At 35.0% G+C, this 25,051-nt stretch overlaps 1 protein-coding gene across 1 annotated transcript in view; it reads left to right on the forward strand.

The window, feature by feature from the left end:
- Positions 1 to 24,812, forward strand: part of KCNT2 (potassium sodium-activated channel subfamily T member 2) — a 63,860-nt gene extending 39,048 nt beyond the window's left edge. Inside the window, 7 exon segments of the mRNA XM_025049840.1 lie at positions 467 to 550; positions 1,416 to 1,544; positions 13,910 to 13,930; positions 14,130 to 14,271; positions 14,274 to 14,428; positions 19,824 to 19,912; positions 24,707 to 24,812. Coding sequence (XP_024905608.1) covers positions 467 to 550; positions 1,416 to 1,544; positions 13,910 to 13,930; positions 14,130 to 14,271; positions 14,274 to 14,428; positions 19,824 to 19,912; positions 24,707 to 24,812 — 726 coding nt within the window.
- Positions 24,813 to 25,051: the final 239 nt, after the last annotated feature.

Consider the following 25,051-nt stretch of genomic DNA (forward strand, 5'->3'; position numbering starts at 1 on the left):
CTGGTAATGACATTTAATACTAAACTATTAATTCATTAATATTTAGATGTATTTAAATATTAGAAATTTATTCTACTGGCATAGAGCTTAATCCTAAAAAAAACTTGTTGAAATATTTCATTGCAAATTTTGGTTCTTTCAAGTTTTTATGATCTTTTCTATTTCATATCAACTCATATTTTTGTTATTAAAACCTAAAGATGATTTTTATCATGTCTAAAAGCATGCATAAAATTTGAGCATATCAGAATATCTAGAGAATCATTTTTTCCCATATCTCCTTATGGACAGCGTAACGGTGCATGTGTATTTAGGACTCTGACAAGATAGATTTTTATTTCCTTTTTTATGGAGGCTCAATGATGTGTTACGAGAAATGACCTTTTAGAAGTGATATGGTGTCCACACTCTAGCTACTCTGCACATTTCATACCCGTACTAAAGAGCTGTTTTATTTATGTTGCAGTCATTTGTGAAGGACTATATGATTTCTTTCACCAGACTCCTGCTGGGGTCAGACACCACCCCAGGGTCGGGCTTCCTTTGTTCTGTAAGTTAATCATTTCTGGGATAGAAGATTGTTCGCACAGACAGTCTGAAATCCATCTAAATGGACTTTGGCTAACTCTTCTATGTCATTTTCTTCCCTAATATCTGCTCAAAGACTAGCATCATGGTTTTTTAATTCCTTAAAATATGTTCAAGGGAAAAACATTATTTTAAATTAATAATCATGATAAATAGCCGTTCTGTCCACAGTTCGGGTGTTTTTTTCCTAGCTGGAGATTTGAGGTCGAAGGTTTCTGACCCAGGAGGCCATGCTGTGGAGGGCAACGGCGATGATACAGTTGGCCTCTGTGTTTTACGGCTGAGTGTGCCAGGACTAAGTGTGTTTCATGAAGTGACTTGCCAACGATTCAAATTTAGGACTAGCAGAGGGACTAGGTGTTACGCCTCTAGTCTGCGAGCCTTGCTCATTCTCCTCAAATCTTCCTCAATGCACGTGTCATGAGAACTTTGGATGGACAGTTCTTTTTTGTGCCGAAGTGTCCTTCGCACTCTAAAATTTGTAGCATCGGCAGACCCTGTCCACTAACTCCAGTAGCAGCCTCTAGTTATTGCACATTCAGAAAAGCATCTCCCAGTCAATGACCAGAGCTTAACGTCTCCTGGATTGAATGAATACAACGTCATGCTGCCACAAATGAGTAGTTGGTTTCTTAGGTTTGAGGAAACCCCAGGAAGAAGGCTGAGATGGGGTGCAACTAATCAGTTTAACACATAGATAAGCACTTGTGACCTGGCACTTTGAGAATTCTAAATCTCAACAGAGTCTACCCTTAAGAAGTGAAAAATAACCACTGGGTTTTTATGTCTTCCAAAGTTAATATGTAAATGATTCGTATGTATCCTAGATGGAAATCACCGAAGATGACTTAGGGATGAGAACGTACGCTCGCCTTGATCAGAAGTTGTGTTCTTCTTCTGGGAACATCCCCATTGGGAGCTACTGGACTGAATCTCAGAAAATGACTACAGCTGAGGTTTGGAACGAGCCCAATCTTCCTTTGAACGTCTCATCTGGCTGAATGCAGCCATTCCCAGTCTTGGAAACTGATTTCTGAAAAATGTCAAAGAAACAAAAAGAATGCCGTCGGACATGTACTGGTGGTTTCCAGCAAAAACAAAAACGAACAGAAAACACCTGATCATTTACTTGTTTAGTAAACTACGCCAGAATTTCTCAAAATATTGTTGGCTAAGGGACTATTCCAGAGTTTATGGATTTGGGGCCCTGAGTATCTTCTGTAGATCTAGGATTTTTAATTTCTAGAAGATTATAAGGAAGCAAATGAATTCTCAGTAACATTCTGATGTATAAGAAATGTTCTCAAAGCAAGCAATCTAGCTTTCTGATGAACTCCTCAACTGCATGTATTAGCATTTATTTAAATAAAGGAATCAAAACAAAGACAAGTTAGTAAGCACTGAAACTCACACTTTTCAAACTCTAAATTAAAGACTACCCTGAAGCCAAGAAAAAAACTCAAGTAGCAATGCCAGACCTTCCCAGCGGAAGGCTCAGTAATTTTAAGAGCAAACTAGAGTCTATTAATACACGACACAATTTCTGATGGCTGCTCGCTGCTGCGAACTTTCCTACATTTTGATTTGGTCACATTATGTGGTTCTAAATAGTTTATATACGCTTAGTTAACCATCACATTTTAAATTAGACTCTTTCATGAAATAAAAATTTTGGATAAATGCACTATCTTATCTGTGTTTATAAAATTATAAAATTAATATAAATGATGCTTTATATATTTTTTGATGGTTTATATTCTTGACATATTCTTCTTCAGATACCTCAAGGTTATTTAAAATTTTGGTTAACCATTTCTCTTTATGATCTTACACAAAATTACCTCAACAATGAGGCTCAGATCAGTTATGTCCATTTCAGTAGGACATGTAATCATTAAATCAATTTGCGATAAAATTAATGAATCCTTGTATAGAAAAGAGCTTTCTAGGAAGCATAAGATTAATGGAGTAAATTTTGTTGTTGTTGTTGTTAAGATTTGTAGTTTGACACTTAAATAAGAGATATTGAGGCCAGCAGAAAATAGTTTAGTTTTTCTTTCTGGTGGCTTCGGGAATGCTAAAAGGAGATTTATTGGCATCTGTGGGGCTTAATCCAATGTTGTCACTCACTGACTGTGGTCCCTGTGGGTCACACCACAGACAGCAAGACCAAATTAGAGAAAATTAGGAATGACTGACAGGAGAAATGTAGCAGACAGTTAAATAAGATAGTTTGGTCAGATATGCCTAAAATTTTAAAATCACTGGATCCAAAAAAATTATCTGATTAAAAATTAAGAGAAGGCAGATTTTTTTTGCACTTAAATAATCATTTCATATATGAACCTGGCTAAGTACAAAGATTTTTATATAGCAGAGGATTGTCATGACCTTGTCTTCTACATAGGCTTTGTGAACTTGGACATTTGGACTCTGTCCTTGGTCAAGTGAATATCCACGTCAGACATTTTGTTTTATTAAAGAACTTTGTTGTATGCTGTTCACGGTAAGGACATCTGAGACTGTGTACTGCCATTAAGGAGCATTTAGCATTATAAGTTGGTCAGTTCTTCCTATCACAAATAAAGATCATCTCAGGAAAATGTTTATAAATCTCCAAACCTCTAGCTCATATGAAAAACACACATCTTTGGAAAGAATAAAGAAAACTGGGTAAAATAAACATGACACCTCATGTCTTCTTGTGTGAAACTCAATTTATCTTTTGGCACATTTATTTTCTGCCTATTATAGAAAGTGAGATGATTTAAATACTTAAAGGTAAAAATAGGACCATCAAGCATTTTTACAGCACAGTATATTAAGGGCAGAAAAATATCTAAAGACAGAGAAAGTAATATTACTCTGCATCCAAAATGAACTGACTACTGCAGTTGAGCTGGAATTCGACTTTTATTTTCCCGTCGAATAAAGCAAAAAGAAAACTGTTGCATTAAATGATAAAAGGAAATATGGGAGAAAGTGTTGTTTTCCTGGTCTGGTCCCTATCAGAAGAATGAGCATATTATGTGTGTCCTTATTTAAGAGCTTATACAACGTGATCGGCAGGGTTCGATTTTCAATCGTGGTTTCGCAAGATGCAAAAGTGCCAGTAAGTGAATATCCTTTAAGTCAGACTTGTATTTAAATAAAAAAGAGGGGAACGGTAATGAAATATCAACTCAGGGAAGACACTGGGTTTTATGGAAAGCAGGCAGCAGTGTGAGGTCAGGGGGCCCCCAGGACGGGGTACCAGCAAGGACGAGCACCAGCAAGGACGAGCAACCTGGAGCAGAGCAGGGGCTTCGGTGAGATTTTTTTCAGACAGATGACATCTGTCATCTCGATGTTCAAAGATTAGACAAGTGCCCAAGAGTTTAGGATGAAGTATTGATAAATAGCATCCTAATTAATCAATACAATAAGACACTTAAAACTCTAGGAACAAACCACCACCAACAAAAAATTTATGCAGAAATGAATAGTAAACACGTTTCCTGTGTAGCTCATCTATAAATTGTATTTAGTCATAATATGCCCTGAATTTTGATCTAACCAATAGTATACTTGAACAACTTTGAAATGACAGGAGATGGAAAAGGTAGTGAAATAGGTGGAAGACTGTTAATTCCTCTTCTTCCAGAGTGAGAAGTTAATAGATAAAAGTAGCAACTGCAAAATATATCAAGCATGTTACATAGAATCAGAGAGATAAAAGCCTGTTAACAAATCCAGCTTAAAGAGGTAAATGCAGATGCATCTTAAGAGGGAAATAAAAGATATTATGGCGGGAGTTTCTATAAAAATAGCATTTTCTGACTATTTACATTATGTATTTATACCTGATAAAAGCAACAACTAATAATCTTGTAGCCATGAAGTATTCATATTAGACCTATTCATTGATATTTCTGCACTTTATACTTTCAAGTGTTAAATTCTATCCTATTCTATCAAGAATTTTTTAACAAATGCCAATATTTCATATAAACGTGTCATAAGAATAAATAATATAAAGACTCTAGGCCTTGCTTCCTTGTCGTTTCACAGAGTTAACAGAAACATATCTTAAAGGCAGATGCAGGTTTGTATGCCATGTCACCTCTAGTCTGTTGTCAGTGTCTTACCAAATTCTATGTAGAGACAAAAATAGTTATTACAAGTTATATTGCTTATAATAAGTAGAAGAAACACTGAATACTTTAGCAGACATTTCTGAGAAGACAAATGATGATAAAGGATATTTACAATTAAAATTACAAAATTGATAAAAGGCCTGGAATGCAACCTCAGAGTTTTCTGGTGGGCTATGTATCTGGTGGAACATGTTAGGGAGGAGGATTCAGGCAAACACAGAGTCGAGTGGGGATGTGGACCGTGGCTGGAAAATGAGTCTGTGGAAAACGGGGTGCAGCTGGATCTGCCCCTTCTCAGCTGGTCATACATCACCACACCAGAAGAACTTCTACCACCATCTATATGTGTCTGTCTAAGGGAATTTTTATAAACATCAGAATCTCCTGGTTCAAACAAAAAGACAGACAGACAAACAAAACAAAGGACCTCTTAGTGACAAAGAAGAATAATATTTCTGTCTACAATCCTTTATCTACAATTCGGACATCCCAAAAGCTCACTAAATTCATTTGGAGGCAAAACTTCACTTAAATTGTCATGAGATTATTTATAATATTTATTATTCCAATTAAAGTGAATATTCATATTTTTCATCGAAGATATCTAAAATTTTTTATTATAAAATGTTACCCAAGACCCACGAGGGGCATAACCTACAATACAATATATGATATAGTGCTGTCTTTCCAAAATCTGAAAGATTAAGAATTAGTAAATGTCTTTGTCCCTATTTTTCTTTTTTAGGTAAGAAAATGTAGAACTGTATTTGCCTCCAGTTTTCTAGTGTACTGAAAATTGCGTTTGCTTGAAGTGTCTATTACCAGTGAAAATTTTACCAGATATTAGTAAAGGATCCTTTTAAAGCATATTAAAGTGCCAGCATCTTTACAATGTACACAGTCAATTTGTGGAAAATGTTAGTCTGATTGTCGGTCACCTGCATAGTCATTAACCCTGTAACTTTAAAAATGTGCACAATAGAGTAATAATTGACTCTCCCATCTACCAACCACTGAGTCTTTAAACTGGAATGCGATATTTAAAATATATTATTAATATAAAACTTTACTTTGTACAAAATCATACTATTCAAATTATTTTAACAAAAATTAAGAAAGAATAGTTTCAAAACTCTAGTTGCTCATTCTCCGCTGTTATTCACTAAAACGACATTGATTCCCTTCAAAATTTTACTTCTACCTATTGAAAAGTGAATAGAATATTATCCTTTAAAACTGAAAAATAAGATAGCATAAGTTTTACAACTCCCAGATACTTAGGGGTTATTTGGTGACTGAGCACATCAGTTTTTTGGAGTCTACAGACAATGTGAAAGCTCAGAATATTTCTGTGAACTTCCTTAAATTTATACGTAGGGGAAAAACAAAAACAATCTTATTATAAGATCTGATTTTAAAATAGTACAGATCTTAATAATGATTATATAGACCAATAATGATTATCGAATGTCAATAATTATGTCAAATATTCTCATGAATATAGCAGTTTCCAAAGCTCCAATCGTTTTATTTCCTTCTAGCATGACTTTTTCTTTCTATCAAAGCTTAGATAATTTTTTGAAACCCTCCAACAAAAACAAACAATAAACAATCTAACAACAACTTTCTGGTAAACTAAAAATAATAGCTTATTCTTTACACAACTTTATTCAAAGGCTCCATGATAAATAACAAAACACACAATTAGATTATCCATGTGATGTGGGTATTTGTCATATTTTGTCCTTGTTGCTGATTGTTTCATGTGTGTAAACTTGTTGAGTCATCGGTTAAACTGTACTTGGTGTGTTTTTTTTCCTCCCTTGTGTCGGTCTCGAGAAACAGCATTACAAGTATTTTATTTTTCTCCCTTTTGTCAAATAGTTAACGTACGAATTCAGAGCTGTTAAAGAAAAAGAATATTAAGGACTGAATTCAATATTTCAGATTATTAAAAAAAACAAATTAATTAAGCTGAACTGTTATAAGTGCTTTATTTTCAAGTTTTTGTATATTTTCCTTATCGGATGGAAAGTTAATTTCACCTGTTTTTCTTCAAATTATGGTTAGGTACCAATCCAATCACATCACTGCATGGTGTCATTGCCAGGTCGGCCCCAGTGGCTATGCCTGGCTTGTCCTTGAGTGAGGTGTCCACCTTTAATGTAATCAGAAAGCTGACATGAAAATTTCATGCCTATTCTTGGATTTAATTACCTCTCGGTTAATTTAATTTTTCAAAATTCTCTTCCTTTCAATATCTTACATAGTACCAAAAAATTAATGATAATTTTCCTTACTTAACTCACATGATGAAGCGTCTATAATGGATGTCTGATGCCTACTATAGCAAGTCAAATTTCTTTTTACTGGATTTTAACATACAGTTGTCGCCCTTTACCCACAGTTTTGCTTTGAGCAGTTTCAGTTACCTGCAGTCAATCACAGCCCGAAAATATTAAGTGAAAAATTCCAGAAATAAACAATTCACCAGTCTTAAATTGCACGCTAGTCTGAGTAGCATGTGGAAATCTGTCACCATGACACTCTGTTTCACACAGGACAAGAATTACCCCTTAGTCCAGAGTGTTCACATTGTATACACGGTACAATAAGAGTTTTTGAGAGAAAAAGACTACATTCATATAACTTTTATTACAGTATACTATAATTGTCTTATTTTATTATTAGTTATTATTGTTAATCTCTTACTGTGCCTAATTTATAAATTAAACTTTATTATAGGTATGTAATAGGAAAAAGCAGTACATACAAGGTTTGGTGCCTGTGGTTTCAGGCACCCACACACCCCTCCAGATAAGGCGGGACTACTCGACTGCACATTCTAGCCGTTCTTTATTGATACTCCTTCTGTCCCTGTTCTTAGCACATCATTTATTCAATTATTTTGCATGACCAAATGAGGACTGGACTTGGAACCAGATGATCTGAGTTTGGCTTCTTTTACTAGCTACATGTGACCTTGGGCTATTCTCAACACACAGTGGAGTGAAGATTAAGTAGAGAGCATATTATTGTCACTTCGCAAGTTATAAAAAGGAAGAAATGTGTTAAGTGAATTTCCAGAGTAAACAGCAAATGGTTATGTGCAAAGTACATATAGTAACGTAGATCTTATTTCATTGTTTTTCACTGGTGCGTCATCATTTTTGAGTGTACGACTAGAATTAGAAAATGTTTATGTCAATACACTTAAATTTTTAAATAAAGTACAGTAAGTATTCCTGTGATTTAAATACCTTACAATCTTAGTCAAAAAGATATATTCACTAAGCTCAAATGCATTCTAATTCAAACACACACACATTGTCTGTCTGTCTGTCTGTCTACCTCCCTCTCCCTTTCCCTCTCCTGAATTCTGAGGTCATCTGTAAAGTTCTTTTACTTTCTCTCAAAAAATTTTACTCTTGAATCTTTTTTTACTTTATTTTATAATTTCTGTTTATAGTATTTTCTAGCTCTATTGATTCTTGTTCATTTCCAACCCCAGAAAAGCATTTCTTGCTTTCATTATTTACTTTCTTTAAGTTAATCAGAGTCTTACTGGAATACTTATTAGCAAGAAGCAATTGAAATGGATCCGATCTATTTAATTTAACTACACAGTGGTGGCTTTCTGTCCACTTGACATCTTGAACTGCATTGAGATCACTCTTCCCTGAGCTGCCACAGGAAGCACATTGAGCCTTTGGTCTCAGCTCCTTGTCAAATGGCAGCTAGAATCTACCTGATCAGAAAGGAATAGAAAATTATAAGGTTGATCTAAGCTGACCAGGCCTTCATAAGGGAGTGGTGACCTTTACGCAACAGTCTACGTGGGTCAATAATACTGTTTTATGTGGATTCTTTACATAAGAACACAGATATTCATATCTACCGAGTCTTATGTCATTGTATCTCTTCTTCAATTAAGGCATGACATATGTCATAGAAATTTTCTTTCCCATGGCTCACTTATCCTTAGCAACATATGCTTTACGACAGTGGTTCTCAAATGTTAGAAAAAGAAAGGGATTGTGTGGTATGTGTGTGTGTGCGTGTGTGTGTGTGTAAATGTTTTGAGCATAGTAAAATTGATGTTGTCCTTAGAATCACTATAATAGCTTTTCATAACTTTGTATGTTTAGGTCCTTCCTTTCGGACTATAATATGCTGGAGATGATAGCTCTCCGACCTACCCTGCAGTGTGTAGGGTCTACATACACACACACACACACGCACGCACGCACGCACGCACGGTTGAAACCACTGCTTTAGGCTATATATTCCTGTAATTCTGGAAAATGATAAGTGAAAATTGTGCTGCGAAGGTGAGCTGGCAATGAAAAGTATGATTCTAATAATGTAAACTATTTGAATACCTTTATGCATATGTTAAACCTGTGTGCTTATTTAATGTTCTTCTGTTTATTGATGTTTGGTTTGTAAGTCAGTTTTGGAGTTTAAAGTTATCTGGGTGTACAAGAATATTCTCTACACACATAGGTAATTATATATAATACATGAAATCTGAGCATATAAACTCAAAATGACATTTTCTGCAAAACAAAAATATGCTTTTATATTTGGCTATTTCTAGACATAAAACAAGTCATTTAGTTAAGAAAAACTACTTTCAGTTTTCTGACAAACCACAAGCTAAGGATGAGGACGATGGTCTAGATGGGGTCACGCTTGGATCCTGACCTATGAGACACATCTGCAGATTCCTTCGGCGACAACTCAGAATGTCTTCAACCATAAATCAGACAGCACAGTTCAAATCTACTCTAAAGGCTATAAGACTATTCTTGAGGGGGTTGTGAATCCAGATTACAAGCACTCACTTTCAAGCTACTGGGTAAATTGATTTATTTTAAAATACCACTTTGTTGCACAGATTGCTCAAGAACCTATGACATGAATAACTGTTCAATAAAAAGCTGAGAGAAAGGTGAATCGAGTCACTCTGGGGTGTGTGTGTGTGTGTGTGTAGTGTAGAAAAGAATCTTCGATATATTTTGTGAATCTGACACTTTCTATCTTTCTGAAAACAATGAAAGTAAATTAAACTATTTTAGGCATAGGAAACTTTCTCATTTATAAAGTTTTCAGTTCTTATTCTTGTGAAGAAATGTTTTTAGCCTCTTCAATCCTATTAAGTTTGATAAATCTTTGGATAACGATATAACTGTAAAAAAAGATAGTGTATTAAGTGCATTAAATTTATATGACAATTGTCGGCACAGCCATATGAAATTTTCATTTCCTTATTGAACGACATCAAGATGTTCCCAGAAGCATTTCATATAAAATATACATCTTAGTCCGTTCAGGCTTCTGTAACAAAATACCACAGGCTGGGTGGCTTATAAACAACAGAAATTCATTTCTCACAGTTCCAGAGGCTGGAAGTCTGAGATTAGGGTGGCGGCGTGGTCGGTAGGGGGCCCTTTGGGTCAGACTTCTTATTGCATCTTCACAGCACAGAAAGGGTTGGGGAGCTCTCCGGGGTCCCCGTCGTGATCCCACTCATGAGGGCTGATCCTCAGGACCTGATCACATCCCGAAGAACTGCGCCCCGTCCCCTGGCCCCGCTAACGCAGTATCCTTTGGGATTAAGATTTCAATGTATGAATTTTGAGGGGACACAAACACTGAGATCAGATCACAGCAATATGCAGACATCTTTTCTAATGCTCACAAACGTTAGTATCAAATCTTGATTTTTTAAGTTAATAACTACATTCAGCGTCTGAAAATAACATTACGAAGAAGTCGGCCCGGAGTCTTCGCATCATGAACTAGGGAGGAACAGTTCCGAGCAGCACAGAGCAAGAAACCTCCCCTGTCACTTAGATCCCCGCTCTCTTCTTCAGATTCGCAGAACTTTAACCGAGAGATCTTTACCCCCCCAATATCTCTTTATAGCATCTTGATTTCTTGTGAAATGTGGTCGCTGATAGAGAAAACCATACCAAACATATGTCATTCACCTTTTTTATAACCATTTTCACTTTTATATAACCTCTCATCATTATTTCTTTTTTTCTTCCTTTTACCTTTTTTTTTTTTTTTCCATGCAAGATCATGACATATCGTGTTAACTGATATTTATTGGGCATTTGCTGAGACAGGCCCTTTGTTATGCACATTTCATGTATTATCTCTTAGATCTCAGAGAAACACTGTGGGCAAAGTAAAATTAGATTATCCCTTTTCAGACAGGAGAGAGTTTAAATACACAGCCAGGAACACAGCTGCTAAGTGGCAGGTAGAACCTGCAGTTAAAGCCGGGTCTGTCTGATGCCATGACACTTGCTTTTAACCTCTCTGTCACTCTGACCCTAAGCTCAGGGAAAGGTCCTACGATGAAGGCACTTTTGAGTGTCCCGACACTGCCCTGTTTCCACTAGATCACAATGCCATGTTCAGAACACAATAAAGCCACCACCAGGTATGAATGACAGCAGAGAAGTATATTTATAAATGAACCTTCTTTTAAAACACACAGGTGCACACACGCACATTCAACACCCAGGAACTGAATACTGTTCCTACCAGTAAAACTGATATTGTGGACAAACATTCTAAGATATATTAATATGATTACTCTATGTAGTTGACGGTTGGCGAATGTTTTCTTCATACATTAATGTGTTATATGAATTTGCACAACGTTTCTATGAGGTAGAAGACCGGTATTATTATTCTCAGTTTACACAGAGTTAAATAGCTTTGTTATAGGGACAGAGCTAGGAAAGATACAGAATATTGTGCAAATTTGTGTATTTTAATATATAAAAATTGTATGTACATTTCATTGTGTAATATTGGAACGATGGGATAGAGGCATGCATATTTCAAACATGTAATAAACAATCTATGTGTTGTCAGTTTAGGTTTCTTAAAATTAATCCCCAAATCTTTCTAATTCTTTTTTTTTTATAGTTAAAGTGAAATATATAAAGAAAGGCTTCTTACTTTATTGAATTATTAACAAAAGTCCTCGTGAGTCTTATGGGTTTTCTGTATAAATCATATTCACTTCCTTGGGGAATTCAAAACAGTGATGAATAGGGCATTCAATACTGTTTAGGTAATATATATATAGGCTTCAGTTTATGATTTAGATGTATTTTTGACATAATTCTCGATACATGCACCTAGGAAAAAGCATTCACAAAGAAACAGTGTTTTATCCTCTTCTTGGAAGAGAAGCAAATCTTTATCTCTTCCCTAAAATATTTTATGGTTGTGTGACTTGAATTTTAAGTGGCATTATATGAACATAATGCTTTGAGGATTTGGTCTGGCAAAATTACCATTTCCACATCTTTGTAGGAAATCAAACTATATTACAGAGACTTATGACTAGAAAGATCACATTGAATAAATTTAAGATTGTAATTAATAAAACTCTGCAAGCCATATGTCTAAATATAACTAATATATTTTCATTTTTGCTGCAAAGTACATATAAATTGAAACTTCTGAACAAAGATTGATATTCTTTACTGATATTTCTCAAGTGTTTATGTATTTTACTTCCACAGAAGAGGATTTTCAGTATATTATCAAGTAAGTAGAGACTATCAAGTAGGTAGAGTAAGTTGACTTATAAAGGTATCCATTATTGCAAAACTATGTTATCAAGAATTTTAATACTTCCAACTTAAATTCTGATAGCTAAAATAAGGTTTCTAAAAAGTTTTTAATGAAATGTTCTCTTCTCATGAAGATATGAAGGTTAAATAAATTATTTTCGATATCACTCTGATATAGTACTCTTTTAAAGTAGAAAGGTGGATATTTATATTATTTATTGAACTTAAGTGTGAGATGACATCGTAGCTTGCCACTAGGTCTTGTATAAGGCGCTGACTGAGTCTCCATGATTTATATTTTATTAGATCTACCTCCTGAACTTAATTGGTAATTTAAATTCTATTACTTAAAGCCAGCAACACATGCATGTTATAGCTGAAGCTCAAGCTTCCATCCACAGAAGGGAACACAGGAGCAGATTCGTGAGTGCTGCTGTAGGTACAATCAAGTTCAGGAAGCCGTTCATTTGCATGAGCATGCTTTCAGAATGTAAGACTTCCTGCTTTGATATGCGCTGCACCTCATATGACTTCCTGGTATGATAAGCAATGATTTTTTTCTTCTTTTTTAAAGAATTTATTAGTTTCAAGTATACAGTACATTGGTTAGACATATCGTTTATAAACCGATCCCCCTAATTGCTCTTTCTCTCCCCCGGCCCTCCACCTAGCCATTACACTAGTGCTGACTGCATCCCCTATGCCGTGCTCCCCATCCCCGTGACCATCTATCAACCACTAATTTGTCCTTCTTTAATCCTTCACCCCATTCTCCCAGCCCTCCAACCCCCTTCCCCCTGGCCGTCATCAGATTGTCCTCTATATTTTTGAGTCTGTTTTTGATTAGTTTGTTCTTTTTGTTTCTTAGATTTCTCATATAAATGAAGTCATATGGTATCTATCTTTCTCTGTCTGACTTATTTCACTCAGCGTAATAACTTCATTCTGGAACAGGAAGCTTTTATTTACTAAGGGCCTATAATCAAAGGGGAGTTTCTTAGTTGAAAATCAGATTTAGTAGTGAAAGAATAAATCGAAATAGACTTTATGAGTTTGTTCATTGCTTTTCCTTCCTATGGAGAGATTTAAGTTTTGTTTGTGATTCTAGAATACATTTGCGAAATATTAATATTTACAACATATTTTTGTTTCGGATACTAAGAACAATTCTTGAAATATGTTGTAATATTTTAGTCAGAAAACATTTTATGTGAACAGTTAATGCATGAATTAAAAAGTGCTTTCTGTTTTTCTCTGGGTCATATAAGGGAATAAAAATTTCACATTTTATAAAGTTCATTCCAATGCTATTTTTAGAAAGAGCGATAACTTAAAATCCTTTAAAATGTTAGTAATTCCAAAAATAAAAAAATTCTTATAATCTTTATTTAAATGTCATGTGAAATACTTGTAGGAAATTTAGAAAAGTCCATTACATGGACTTAATTTCAATAAAGTTTTAAAATACCTAGTTTTTTTTGTGTTTTTGGACTCAAACAACTCTATGACAATAGTCATTTGGTAAGATAACTCTGATCCATGAAAAATTAAATCCTTTCATAAAAATTTACATAGGAGAATGCAAAGATATTTTCTTATGTTCATATATAATTTCAAGAGGACATATTTTCTAATAATATTTATAATAATGGAAAATTAGTATCAATGATTATGATTTTGCTCTTCTGTGAAAAGTCTCATGAGATAATCATACCACGATATTGCAGACACATTAATACAACCACAGGCCAACCTTATTCCTAAAATATCTAATTATCAATACTCATTTCCTTTAAAGTCTCAAATATCTATCAGTGTGGAAGAGTGGGAAAACACCAAAGACTGCAAAGAACAAGGTCATCACCGAGGCAACCACTGCAACTCCATGCCCAGCGACCAATTCGGCCATCCCCTGCTGAGGAGAAAGAGCATAAAGTGGGCGGAAGACTGAGCAGAAAAGGTCCCAAACGCTCTGGTAAAACAGCTGAGAAAACAACCCAGCGGCGACTGAACCTCTACAGGAGGTCAGAGAGACGAGAGCTCGCTGAACTTGCGAAAAACAGAACAAAGCATCTGGGTCTGTCTACAGTGGAGTATGCTTTGTCCTCTAAACGTATCGCATGATATGGACTTGTGATTTCTGGCCACTAGTCATTGTAGAGCTGACGCTCATTTAGTAAGCTGAGAATCACACTTTGTCTTACAGGTCAGTGGGGTGGGGTTAGTGACACATAGCTACTCTCCTACAGGAAATGATGATGAGAGTAAAATTAAAGTGTTAAAAATGTTAAGTGTTTGCTTTGTTCTCTAGGCCTTGTGAGGAACACTTTACAAGAACTATCTTCATTTTAATTTTCACAAAAACTCTTATTTTAGAGATAAAGAAACTAAGTCGAGGAACTTCCTAGTTAGCTTGTTAATAGCATAGCTGAGGTTTATGTCTGGTTCTGTCTGGCTTCAACGTGTCTCTCTCTGTCTGTCTGTCTGTCTCTCTCTCTCTCATACACACACACACACACACACACACACACACACACACATCTTATTGTAGGGCCTGGAGTCAGATGAATCTGAGGCATTGGCAAGTCACTAAATGTACCAACCACAGATGAACCAAAATGTTCCTATAAAACATGATTAGCTCCTTGTGGTCCAGAAACAAAACATCTTCAAAAGCTCTAATTTAAAGCTCAAATAATGTTTGAGCTCATATAGTGCAGATCTGTCTCAATAATCGTCAGCTCCTAAATTGATTTGTGACTGTGACAGCTTAAATGCATTAGCAAAGATAACTTGAAAATATATCGCTTATCACAGTATGAATTTTATCTTAAAAATAAATTTAGTCAACTTAGAAGAAAACCAAACGATAAATAAGTGGTTTGTTTTGTTATAGGTGTGTGCATGTATGTGTGTGTAAACCAGAAGCCAAGAAACTGTAAATATCATATGGTTTAAGGATAAAATAGAATACATTCCGTATTCTCCCGTCTCATCTTTGTTATGAAAGTCTCAACCTGAAACAAGGTACATAGGGAGAAATTTTAGTCTTTGAATTAGATAGAGTTTAAAAGAAGTTACCTGTATTTCTTTGGGCAAGAAAAGCATATTGGCTAAGACCTACCCTGTGCCAGGAGCAATGCAACGCGGTTTTCGTACATTTTCTCATCACTTCTCATGACCCTGATTAGATAGGTTTCCCATCTTACCCTTCAAGAATTTGAAGCTCAGGGGATAAAGGCTGAGGAAATAACCCAGCAGCGACTGAGGGCACACAGGAGAAATGTGCCCGTGTCAGGGCTCCCTATGCAATTGGAATTCACACGTTTTTAATAGTATAAATCGCCAAGCAAAGCTTCCTGTTGTGGCTGCTGCTACAGTCCAGGTCCATTTTGACATGGATTGTTGTAAGTTTCATACTGTTAGTAAAAGATGAAATACCAAGGGAGGGAAAAAAGAAGTCCTTTTAAGTGAGAAAGAGGTAACTACTAGTTAGACATAGAATACATCTATCAGAAAGCCTTAGTTTCTATGTAAATTTATAAGTTGTATGAAATAATAGATTAACTAAGAACTCTTTTTTTTTTTTTATAGCTAACATGGTGACTTAATTCTTGGTTATTCTCTTTCTTATGGGGAATAATCAAATTTGATAAACGATTGTTATTCTTGTCTGCACCTATAACAGATATGGTGGTGTTAATAGTAATAGTAATGCCATCAACTTCTATTTTCAGACACTTTTGTAAATCATTGATCATCTTCATGTAAGTTTTCAACGACAACCAAAAAATCCCCCAATTTCTAATCAATGTCAGGGATTTTTTTCTAGCACAAAATTATTCACAAATTTATCATACAGCAAAATTACCAAAGACTGAAAAGGCACTGTCGCTAAAAATTTCTTCTAGAATGTTTTGCAACATTTGGACTTAGGAGGAATAACAGAAGTATCTGAGATCGCTATAATGACTTTGTCAACAATTTATTATTTCAAAAGAAATTGACACTGAATTTTTATTATTTTAAAAAAACATATTACCTTTTCCCAATATAAATGAATACAATAATATTGACATGACAATCAATATAGTCCTAGGATAGAGTCCCCAAAATTGTGTAATTTTATGTTATTCTATATTTCCAGAATTGATCCAGTCTCACAAGAAGGCAGTCAGAAACAGAAGGCGATATCCATGGGTTGTTTTATGTTACTTTCATTCTATATATAGAATGTTAATAGAAAAAAACCTAAGTGGTTTCCTTAAGAGATAAAGTAATGAAGCTTTCAAAGGGTGTAACTGCTGAGCTGATAATGATGTACATGAAATGGAAATATTTGGACAATGAATTTTCCGTATCTCCCTAAATGAAACTATAAAGTTTTGTTTCATGGAATTGTGTTATATCTTTCCCAGAACATTAATCTTTCAATGACACCAATATTTTTACATAATTTAACACCATAATTAACTTAACTGCACTTAAATATACATATATTTTATCTTTATAACTGAAAATTCAAATGTTATGTGTTGGCTTATGTTTAAGAAAAATGTGGCCAATTTGAATAAAATGTCTTTTGTCATTGAGAAAAAAAGTTAATTGGTTGAGTGAACTTTTAATTTCAACATTTTATTCTGGGTTGAGTATAAATAGTCAATGAATGAGCAAAGAACAGAGCTTTCTAAATGCATTAAAACAGTAAGAAGAAACTTCTGATTATGATGACTATATGCTCTGAATTTATACAATTACAAAAATATAAATCACTAGTGTGCAGACACCAGACGAAAGAAAGCATGTACTTTGTTCCCGGAGAGAAGGGAGACAGATGAGTTGTCTTTTACAGGCTAGAAGGTGAGCAAGTGGATCCAAAATACGAAAATCTGAGCTGTACCAGTAGCAAAATCAATTGATAGAAAGAGTTCCAGAAAAATAAGCATCTTGAAGTGGTTATTATATTGCCTACATGTTCAACGTGATAGAGAAAAACAGGAGCGTGATAAAGAGAAATTGAAGATAAAAGGGACCAAATTAAAACTCCTAGACTTTAGAGTCTTTCCGTTGTGATACAATCTATTTACGTGGAGCACTCCAAGAAATTTTGCTATGAAGCTTTTGACTCAATAATTGCATATGCTAATTAACATAGCAAATAAGTTTCTTGGTAAGTACCAGCAATTGATGAATTTGACTCTATAGAATTTATTTTAGATTTTTTAATATTCCAGTACATTTATTCCAAATTTCTCAAGAAGAACAGTTCCATTAAGATAATTATGTCAATGATGAAATAATAATTTCAATAGAACAATTTATATAGTGCTTTTTATTTTGCCAAAGTCAGAGATTACTTATCAGGAGGAGCACGTCACATATCCTCATACAGATTTCCTTAGTAGATATTTTTGCTTGATAGGAAATAAGAGTTTTCTTGATTCTGATTTCTTGAGCCAAATCTTCCATTCCAGAACCAAAAATGAGTACAACATCATATTCATTATGAAGGAGAAAAGTTGGGTATTGACATTGACTGAGAAGTTATTTGTTAAAATTTTTTCTCTCGAATGCTACTGTTCAATAATGTTCACTATTTATATAAAAAAGTTCAATAATGCCACTGCTTATGTGAGATTTTGACTTATACATAGACAAATCAGATATAGGTTTTCTACTAGAATGATTGCATTTCAGAGTATCATGTTTCAGCTTTCAGAAGGCACTATCAATTTCTGTTCCTTTGTACAGCACTTACGGAAATTTGCACAGGGGGGAATTTCTCAAAAAAGCATAAACTCGAATTGCTTTTTATATAGAAAATGGTCCTGGTAATCTCATGCCAGCACAATCTGCTTTAGTTGAAACTGTACCTTACTCGGTGTAAGCTCATTTTATATGCACACTACAACTCCATTTTCAGCTAGCCGAGTTGGCCGTCCTCCCCTAAGATTGACGTATTTAGCAAATAAAAATATAGGATTTCCAGTTAAATTTAAGTTTCAGATAAATGACAAATAATTGCTTAGCACAAGCATGGCACATGTAATAGGCGGGACATATTTATGCTAAAATATTTGTTAGATTTCACAGAGTATTCTCTATTTTGCCTGACAACTCCACCCTATGCCAGAATATACTTCCTTGTGTGGACCCTGGAGATACATGCAACTAAATATATTCTTTATTTGAATAGTAATTTGATGATCTTGTGATTATAATAGTTTTACTGTCATACTTATAGTGGTTCAGTTATAATGAAGTTATCTGTCTTGTAAGATAAGGATTTTTATTTGTAGACTTTAAAAATAGTGCACATTTACATGTTAACTTGAAATATCGTAACTAAAAATATTATCTTTCCTATTGAGGTGGCAGGTTTTTGGGCAGATGAACCTGGTGGTAGACATTACTTTGTGAAAATAATATATATTTTCCAGTGCAGGAAATAAGCGGGGTCAGCTATCTGTCCTATAAAAGACGTTTGTTTTAATTGTGCGCAGTTATATGAGTATTGATATTATCTCTATTGGTATGAAATATATTCTTAGATTTTGGATCAAACTGCAAAATTTAGTACTTCTTTCAGGAGCCATGCTTTTTCTACTCCTGAAGTGTCTACAAGGATCCTCTGTCTCTAGAGCAGGGTTTTAAACAGTCCCTGTGCAGGGCCAGGAGGGGGTCATGCTTACTGAAGTGTGTCCACATGGCTTTACATCTTCATCCTGGCAGAGCCTTGGCAGCTAAAATCTTTACATCCCAGGCTGTTCTCTTTTCTCCTATATAATGCCAATTCAGCTCTCCAAACTTGAAGCCTGACCATGTCTTTAGAGTGAATTGACAAAATTAAAAGGGTATAGCCTTTTATTTTAAAACTATGAATTGTTTTAGAGGATTAACAAATGGCTCAGTAGTATACTTCCCCTGAAACTTATAATTAAATTCTGTTTCATAGAATTCTTTGCATTCTGCAGAAACAATAGGATGGCTTATGTCAGATATATCATGTAAAAAAGCCAAACGTATTTAAGGCCTTAGAGATTTTTGATACATTTTCGCTGTGTTTTCTAAACACAATGTCATTAGATGATTTTTCACAGATTTTCCCATGTGAATATTCCTGTCTGGGATGGCATCTGTAGCCACAATTACTTTTTTCATAATTGATAAAACATAATAAATCAGGTCAACATTTCATCCAGCTTTCTTAAATAGAAATACTTTTTCAGTGTAAAAGCTTAAAGGGTAGAATATAACTGTAGCTGTTTTGAACAGAATTAGATACTTTATCACCTATTGGAACAAAAAATGAATACCTGTCAGGTATTTCCAATGACAGTAATTTGAAAATGGAATTATGTACACAATCATGCTGTAGGACAACTGTGGCAAATTCTCGTTGACAGCTCTGGTTTGAAGATAAGATGCTCTATAATAATTCCGGTAATTTTCTGTAAGTTGTATAACAAACTCGGCATTTGTTTATCTTCCGGATGAAATGAACGATCATCAGAGCACCGTGTCCTACATCCTGATCAGCCTGTCTCCACGCACCAGACTGGAGCTGGACGATGTTGTGTAAGTTGATCTCAAACCTCACACAAGGCACTGCTTTGCAGAAAACCACTAATTTATTATTATGTTTATTTCCACCATGACAGCCTGCCTAACCCCTTAGGATTCTTGTGATATAAACGTCCGAGTCTAATTTTTCTGTTCGATAAACACATGCATTTTGTGTATTGTTGTGTGTAATACTATTTTTAAAGGGCATTACATGGTTATACAGAGTAAAAGGCGAGGATTTTGTATTCTGTGAGCTAATATATCTGTGGGGAAATAAGAGGAAATACGTGGAATAGTAAGAGATCGGCTCAAAGGAAAACCTGAAATATCTCGCACTACTCAATTCTAAAGACCTTAGATTTCTCACCAAAGTAAATAGGTCAAAACATTTACCTGGCTAAAGGTCTACAGCAGTAAATCTGATTCATCCAAAACTATGCATTCTGCACAAACAATGCACTAGTGTTGCCTTAAAAGTGTGACAGAGATGAATGAGACTTTTTACCTGATTTCGAAGTGCTTCCACTCTAATTTATGAAACTATGATTTAAGCATAAAAAATGTAATATGTAATATTACGTTGTCACTAGTGAATTAAGCATTAACTGAGTGAGACAGAGAGGGCTTTTCTACATCAAGGAGGAAGATGCTATTGTTAGTTGGTGATTACCAAAGATATAAAACTTGAACTGGAGTTTGAAGGGTAGATAGGATTCATGTAGGTGGAGAGCAGAGAACATTCCAGAACACGGAGAAAATTTGAGAAGTTGTAGTATGTGAAGATAGCATAATATGGTTCAGTTGGCAATACTGCAATAGCCTAGTTTGACCAGAGGACAAACTTTGTCTTATCAGCATTTCTGTTGTTAGTTAAACATAATATTGGAAACATATATTAAACCTGACTCCAAAAGTCTCGGAGGGTGTTAGGTCCGCAGGGCGTATTTGCATCCATCATCAGGAAAGTGAGTAATAAGGTCAGAGGCTTGGTGCTGTGAGAACATCCTGCGGTGCAGAGTATACAAGGGGTCCACGGAAGTGGCTTAGACCTAAAGCCGATAATATGCCAAGAATTAGAAGCCTACTTTTATATGTTAACCATTTTGTGGGAGATTTGGGCTGGGGTAGAAAGGGTTTTTTTTTTTTTAAAAAAATAGGAGAACCAGCTGAAAAGCTGTTATGGCAGTGTCAAGGGGATCATCTGTCACAGCGTCAGGATGATGGGCTGTAATGGCAGGTCCTGTGTAGATAAGTTAACGAAGGCAATGAGTGTGACTTGTTCGTCCGTGTGGCAGTTGGAAAAGGAATCCAGAGTGGCTTCAAGATTTCGAATTAAAAAAATGCTGGCTGACTGAAACAAGTCAGAAGAGGGAGGCGATTTTCCAAGCAGGAAACAGGTGTTGTTGGCTAGAGAGAAAAGAGAGACCGTGAGCTGGCGTTTAGGACATTGCTCAGTGTGCTAAGCGGAAAAGTCTAGAAAGCATGGGAGATACAGCCCCACAGCTTTGAAGGGAGGCTCTCTCTATATGCAAAATATTCATTTCTCTTCTTCTAGGTGAATAAAGCAAAAGAGAGAATGGGTTTTCCAAAGAAGAGGTACATAAAGAAGAAAAAGTAAAAGAATAAATATTGGACTGCTGAGTAGTGCTCAGTTGGGGGCAGAAAGGTAAATGTGTTTCGGAAACTTCTTAGGAGGATACGTCAGCAGGAGTAGCTGTGACCCAAAACCAGGGTGCAAAGACTTGTATAACGTACCTATGACACAACTAACAAATATAGTAATGCTGTAACTTGCCATCTGAGGATACTGGTTAGAATACAGGACCTTTGGGGAAAGAGACGAATGGCGATGTCAGCTGCTAGGGATCTTAAGGCAGCTGTCAGAAATTATATCCAGTGGCGATGTTGAATTTACGGAGCACTTTCGGTTGGAAGAAATATCTTATTTATGATGCACTTGACTTTCAATTGCCCATTCCGAAGACTCTGCGTAGTCTATTACTATAATAAAACAAAACTGCTCTATTTTACTTGTGTCTATATTTATAAATGTCTTTCTTCCTTTAAACCCACAAAATCTGTCAATTTTTATTGATACTCCAATCTGCCCATGTAATCCCAACCTTCTCATGCCTCTTTTCCAAATTAGTTATAATTGTATTAATTATATAGGGTTTTTAAAAAGTTATGATCACCTCATCCATATTTCATCATAAATTCTGTTTCCTGAACCTAATATAATTATTTCCCACGATTATTTTTGATGGAATGGGAAGATATCGTGAGCCTTTTAAGTCTATTAACACATCCATTCATCAAGTAAATGCTTATAATTTGAAATAATTTCCAAAACTCTTAAATTTACAAATAAGATATTATGTTACAATGTATACAGGTAAAATAAATGTAACATTTTCTGCCTTTTGGATACTATTACTTTTTATGTTTTCAGCTAAAACATCAACTTGACTGGTAGAAAAACAACTCTTTGCAACGATTCATACTTGTGGCATTGAGAAAATTAAATTTTAGTTTAACTGGCACAATAAATATCATGAAAAAAGATGCCTACCATGACTAGTACATAAAAACACATTTAAGAAATTTATTTAATAGACTCATAGCTTTTGTAGTGATAATAATAGCGGAAAGAACTTTTCCAGCTACATCGGTGGATTTAGGGGATAATGGACTATACTCAAGCCTTTTATGCTTTTCTAAAAAAGCTGCTCTCAAAAGTTCATTTTAAATGAAGGGGCAATGTTAATTTGATTGGAAGAACAATAAATCACTAGATGATATGGTGTTAAAAAGCTTCTTGTGTACTGTTAGTTTTCTTTACTGATCTATAATGCTGTTGATATTTAAAGTAATTACAAAGCAGTGAGCACAGTTGGCAAAGTCCAGTTAACAGATCCGGGACACTCGTATCAACTGTTATTTGATCAAAGAAAATAGACTGCAGTGCTTTAAAAGGCCTTGTCTCATTTTCATTAAGGAAGATATTTTATGAATATTTTTCTTCTTTTTTTTAAGAGGAAAAGTACCATCTTCATTAGCGCTTTCACTTTTAAATCAGCTTCTCTGTTCATTTTTTGTACCTTCTAAAATTATTCTAAAACTATGAATACTGATTTCATTTGCACCTGAAACAAGACTTTCTACAATGCTGCGCTACATATATTTACTTTTATTCTCTTCCCTCCTCACCCCACCCCCACAAAAACGAAACCAATCAATAACAATTAAAAAAAGTTTGAGAAGTTGTAGTATGTGATTCTACAGTGGCTTCCTGTTGCCTTGGAACAGAAATTATCCTGGAACTTAAGGTCCTGCATTGATTATTTTCTACTTGCTTTTCTTCCTGAATTTACCTGGTCTAAGTGGTCTGTTAAAGTCCACTCGTTTTCTAAACGTATCGGGAACATCCCTCGTCTGCGTCCCTCTTGTCGCTTCTCAGATTGCTTTTCTGCTCTTCTCCACGTGAGCCTGGAGAGACCCGCTGGACCTGCCCTCCTGAACAAAGTGTTCCCTAATTCTTTCTTCTGCTCTTTTTTTTCTTGTGTGATTTTAGGAATTTCTTTTTCTTCTTTATATCGGCCTCGTAAATTAAACTCTCCATTCTTCTGCAGGACAGGGGGCAGGGTGACTTTTTGTATTCTCAGGTCCTGGCACAGTATTCAGAGGTGCTCAAGAGATGCACGTTCACGACATCATTTCACCGTCTGAAGTAAAACATCTCTCTTAAATTCTAACATTAAGGAAAGGTTTGAGTTTAGCAGGTGAATTTTTTGCCTATTTACAAGTAGAATGAATTAAAAATTATTGTTTATACATTTGTATTATTCTTATATCATAAGCTGAATTTTAGATTATAAATTTCCAGATTATTAATATATTATTTGTGCATAACATTCTCTACATTTACTAAATCGTTGATTTTATAGACTGACAGAATAAATTAAAAAGAATAAAGAAATCATTTAGATCAAATTTATTTATAAATGATAAAAAATAAGATTAAACTCAGTTAATAGAAGAATCATGGCTAGGATTTAGGTCTCCTTGATAGAAAAACAGCCAATGTAAGGGATAATTAATCAACAAAATAACTAAAATAAATCATAAGTCTTTGATAAATTGAAGGTGGTGAAGTGGATCATAACTGAATATAATGATTCTTGATTCATCAGCATTCATCATTATAATCTTCTTAGGTATTTCGTACCTATCTTACCTAATACAAACCCTCAGCCATAAAAAATGATGAAGAATTGCCATTTGAGACAATGTAAATGGCTCTTGAGAGTATCATGCTAAGTGAAATCAGACAGACAGAAAAGGACAAAAACCATATGATTTCACTGATATGTGGGATACAAAACACAAAGCAACAAATGAACAAGACCAATAAACTCTTAGACACAGTATGGTGGTTAGCAGAGGGGACAGAGGGAGGAGGGAGGATGAAGAGGGTCAAGTATATGGTGACAGGAGACTAGACTTTGGGTGGTGAGCACACAGCGCAATATAGAGGTGTATTTTAGAACAGTACACCTCAAACTTATATAATTATTAACCAATGTCACTCCAGTAAATTTAATTAAATGAAAAATTTAGATTAAAAAGAAAATACGAACCCTGCGAAATTTTACAGGCCAACTAAACTGTGATTCCTTCTACCGATGTTATCAGTAGAGACACTTTAGGTAACGTGAAAATCGAACATACAGAGGTGAAGTAGCAACCTCAAGTGTCGCTGTGAATTAGTTTTGCGTTACTGACCATTACAGCTATTTGCTTTGTTTTCTTAATCTGACCAGATCCTCTGGCGTATCTCCCAAACAATGAACCCTGTCGAAAAAACAGCATCTGCACCACTGGTCAAGAGTCTCAGGAGGAAGCCCAGCTTTGATAATGAGAAAATCAGAGATGTCTTTTTTTCTACAAGGATCTCGCTCAAAATAACTCTACGTCTTAGGGAAAAAAGTGTTGGTGGCATAAAATACACTGTACTGGAATGCATTTAAATCTTACATGTTAAAAAAATGTATTCTCTTGGATGTGTAGATTATTTTGAAATTTCACATACTACTTATTGGTATTCCTCCTATTAATATCCGAAAGACATCAATGAAATGATTTTGAAAACCT

The sequence above is a fragment of the Pteropus alecto genome, unplaced genomic scaffold, assembly GCF_000325575.1.
Source record: "Pteropus alecto unplaced genomic scaffold, ASM32557v1 scaffold65, whole genome shotgun sequence".
Taxonomy (NCBI): domain Eukaryota; kingdom Metazoa; phylum Chordata; class Mammalia; order Chiroptera; family Pteropodidae; genus Pteropus; species Pteropus alecto.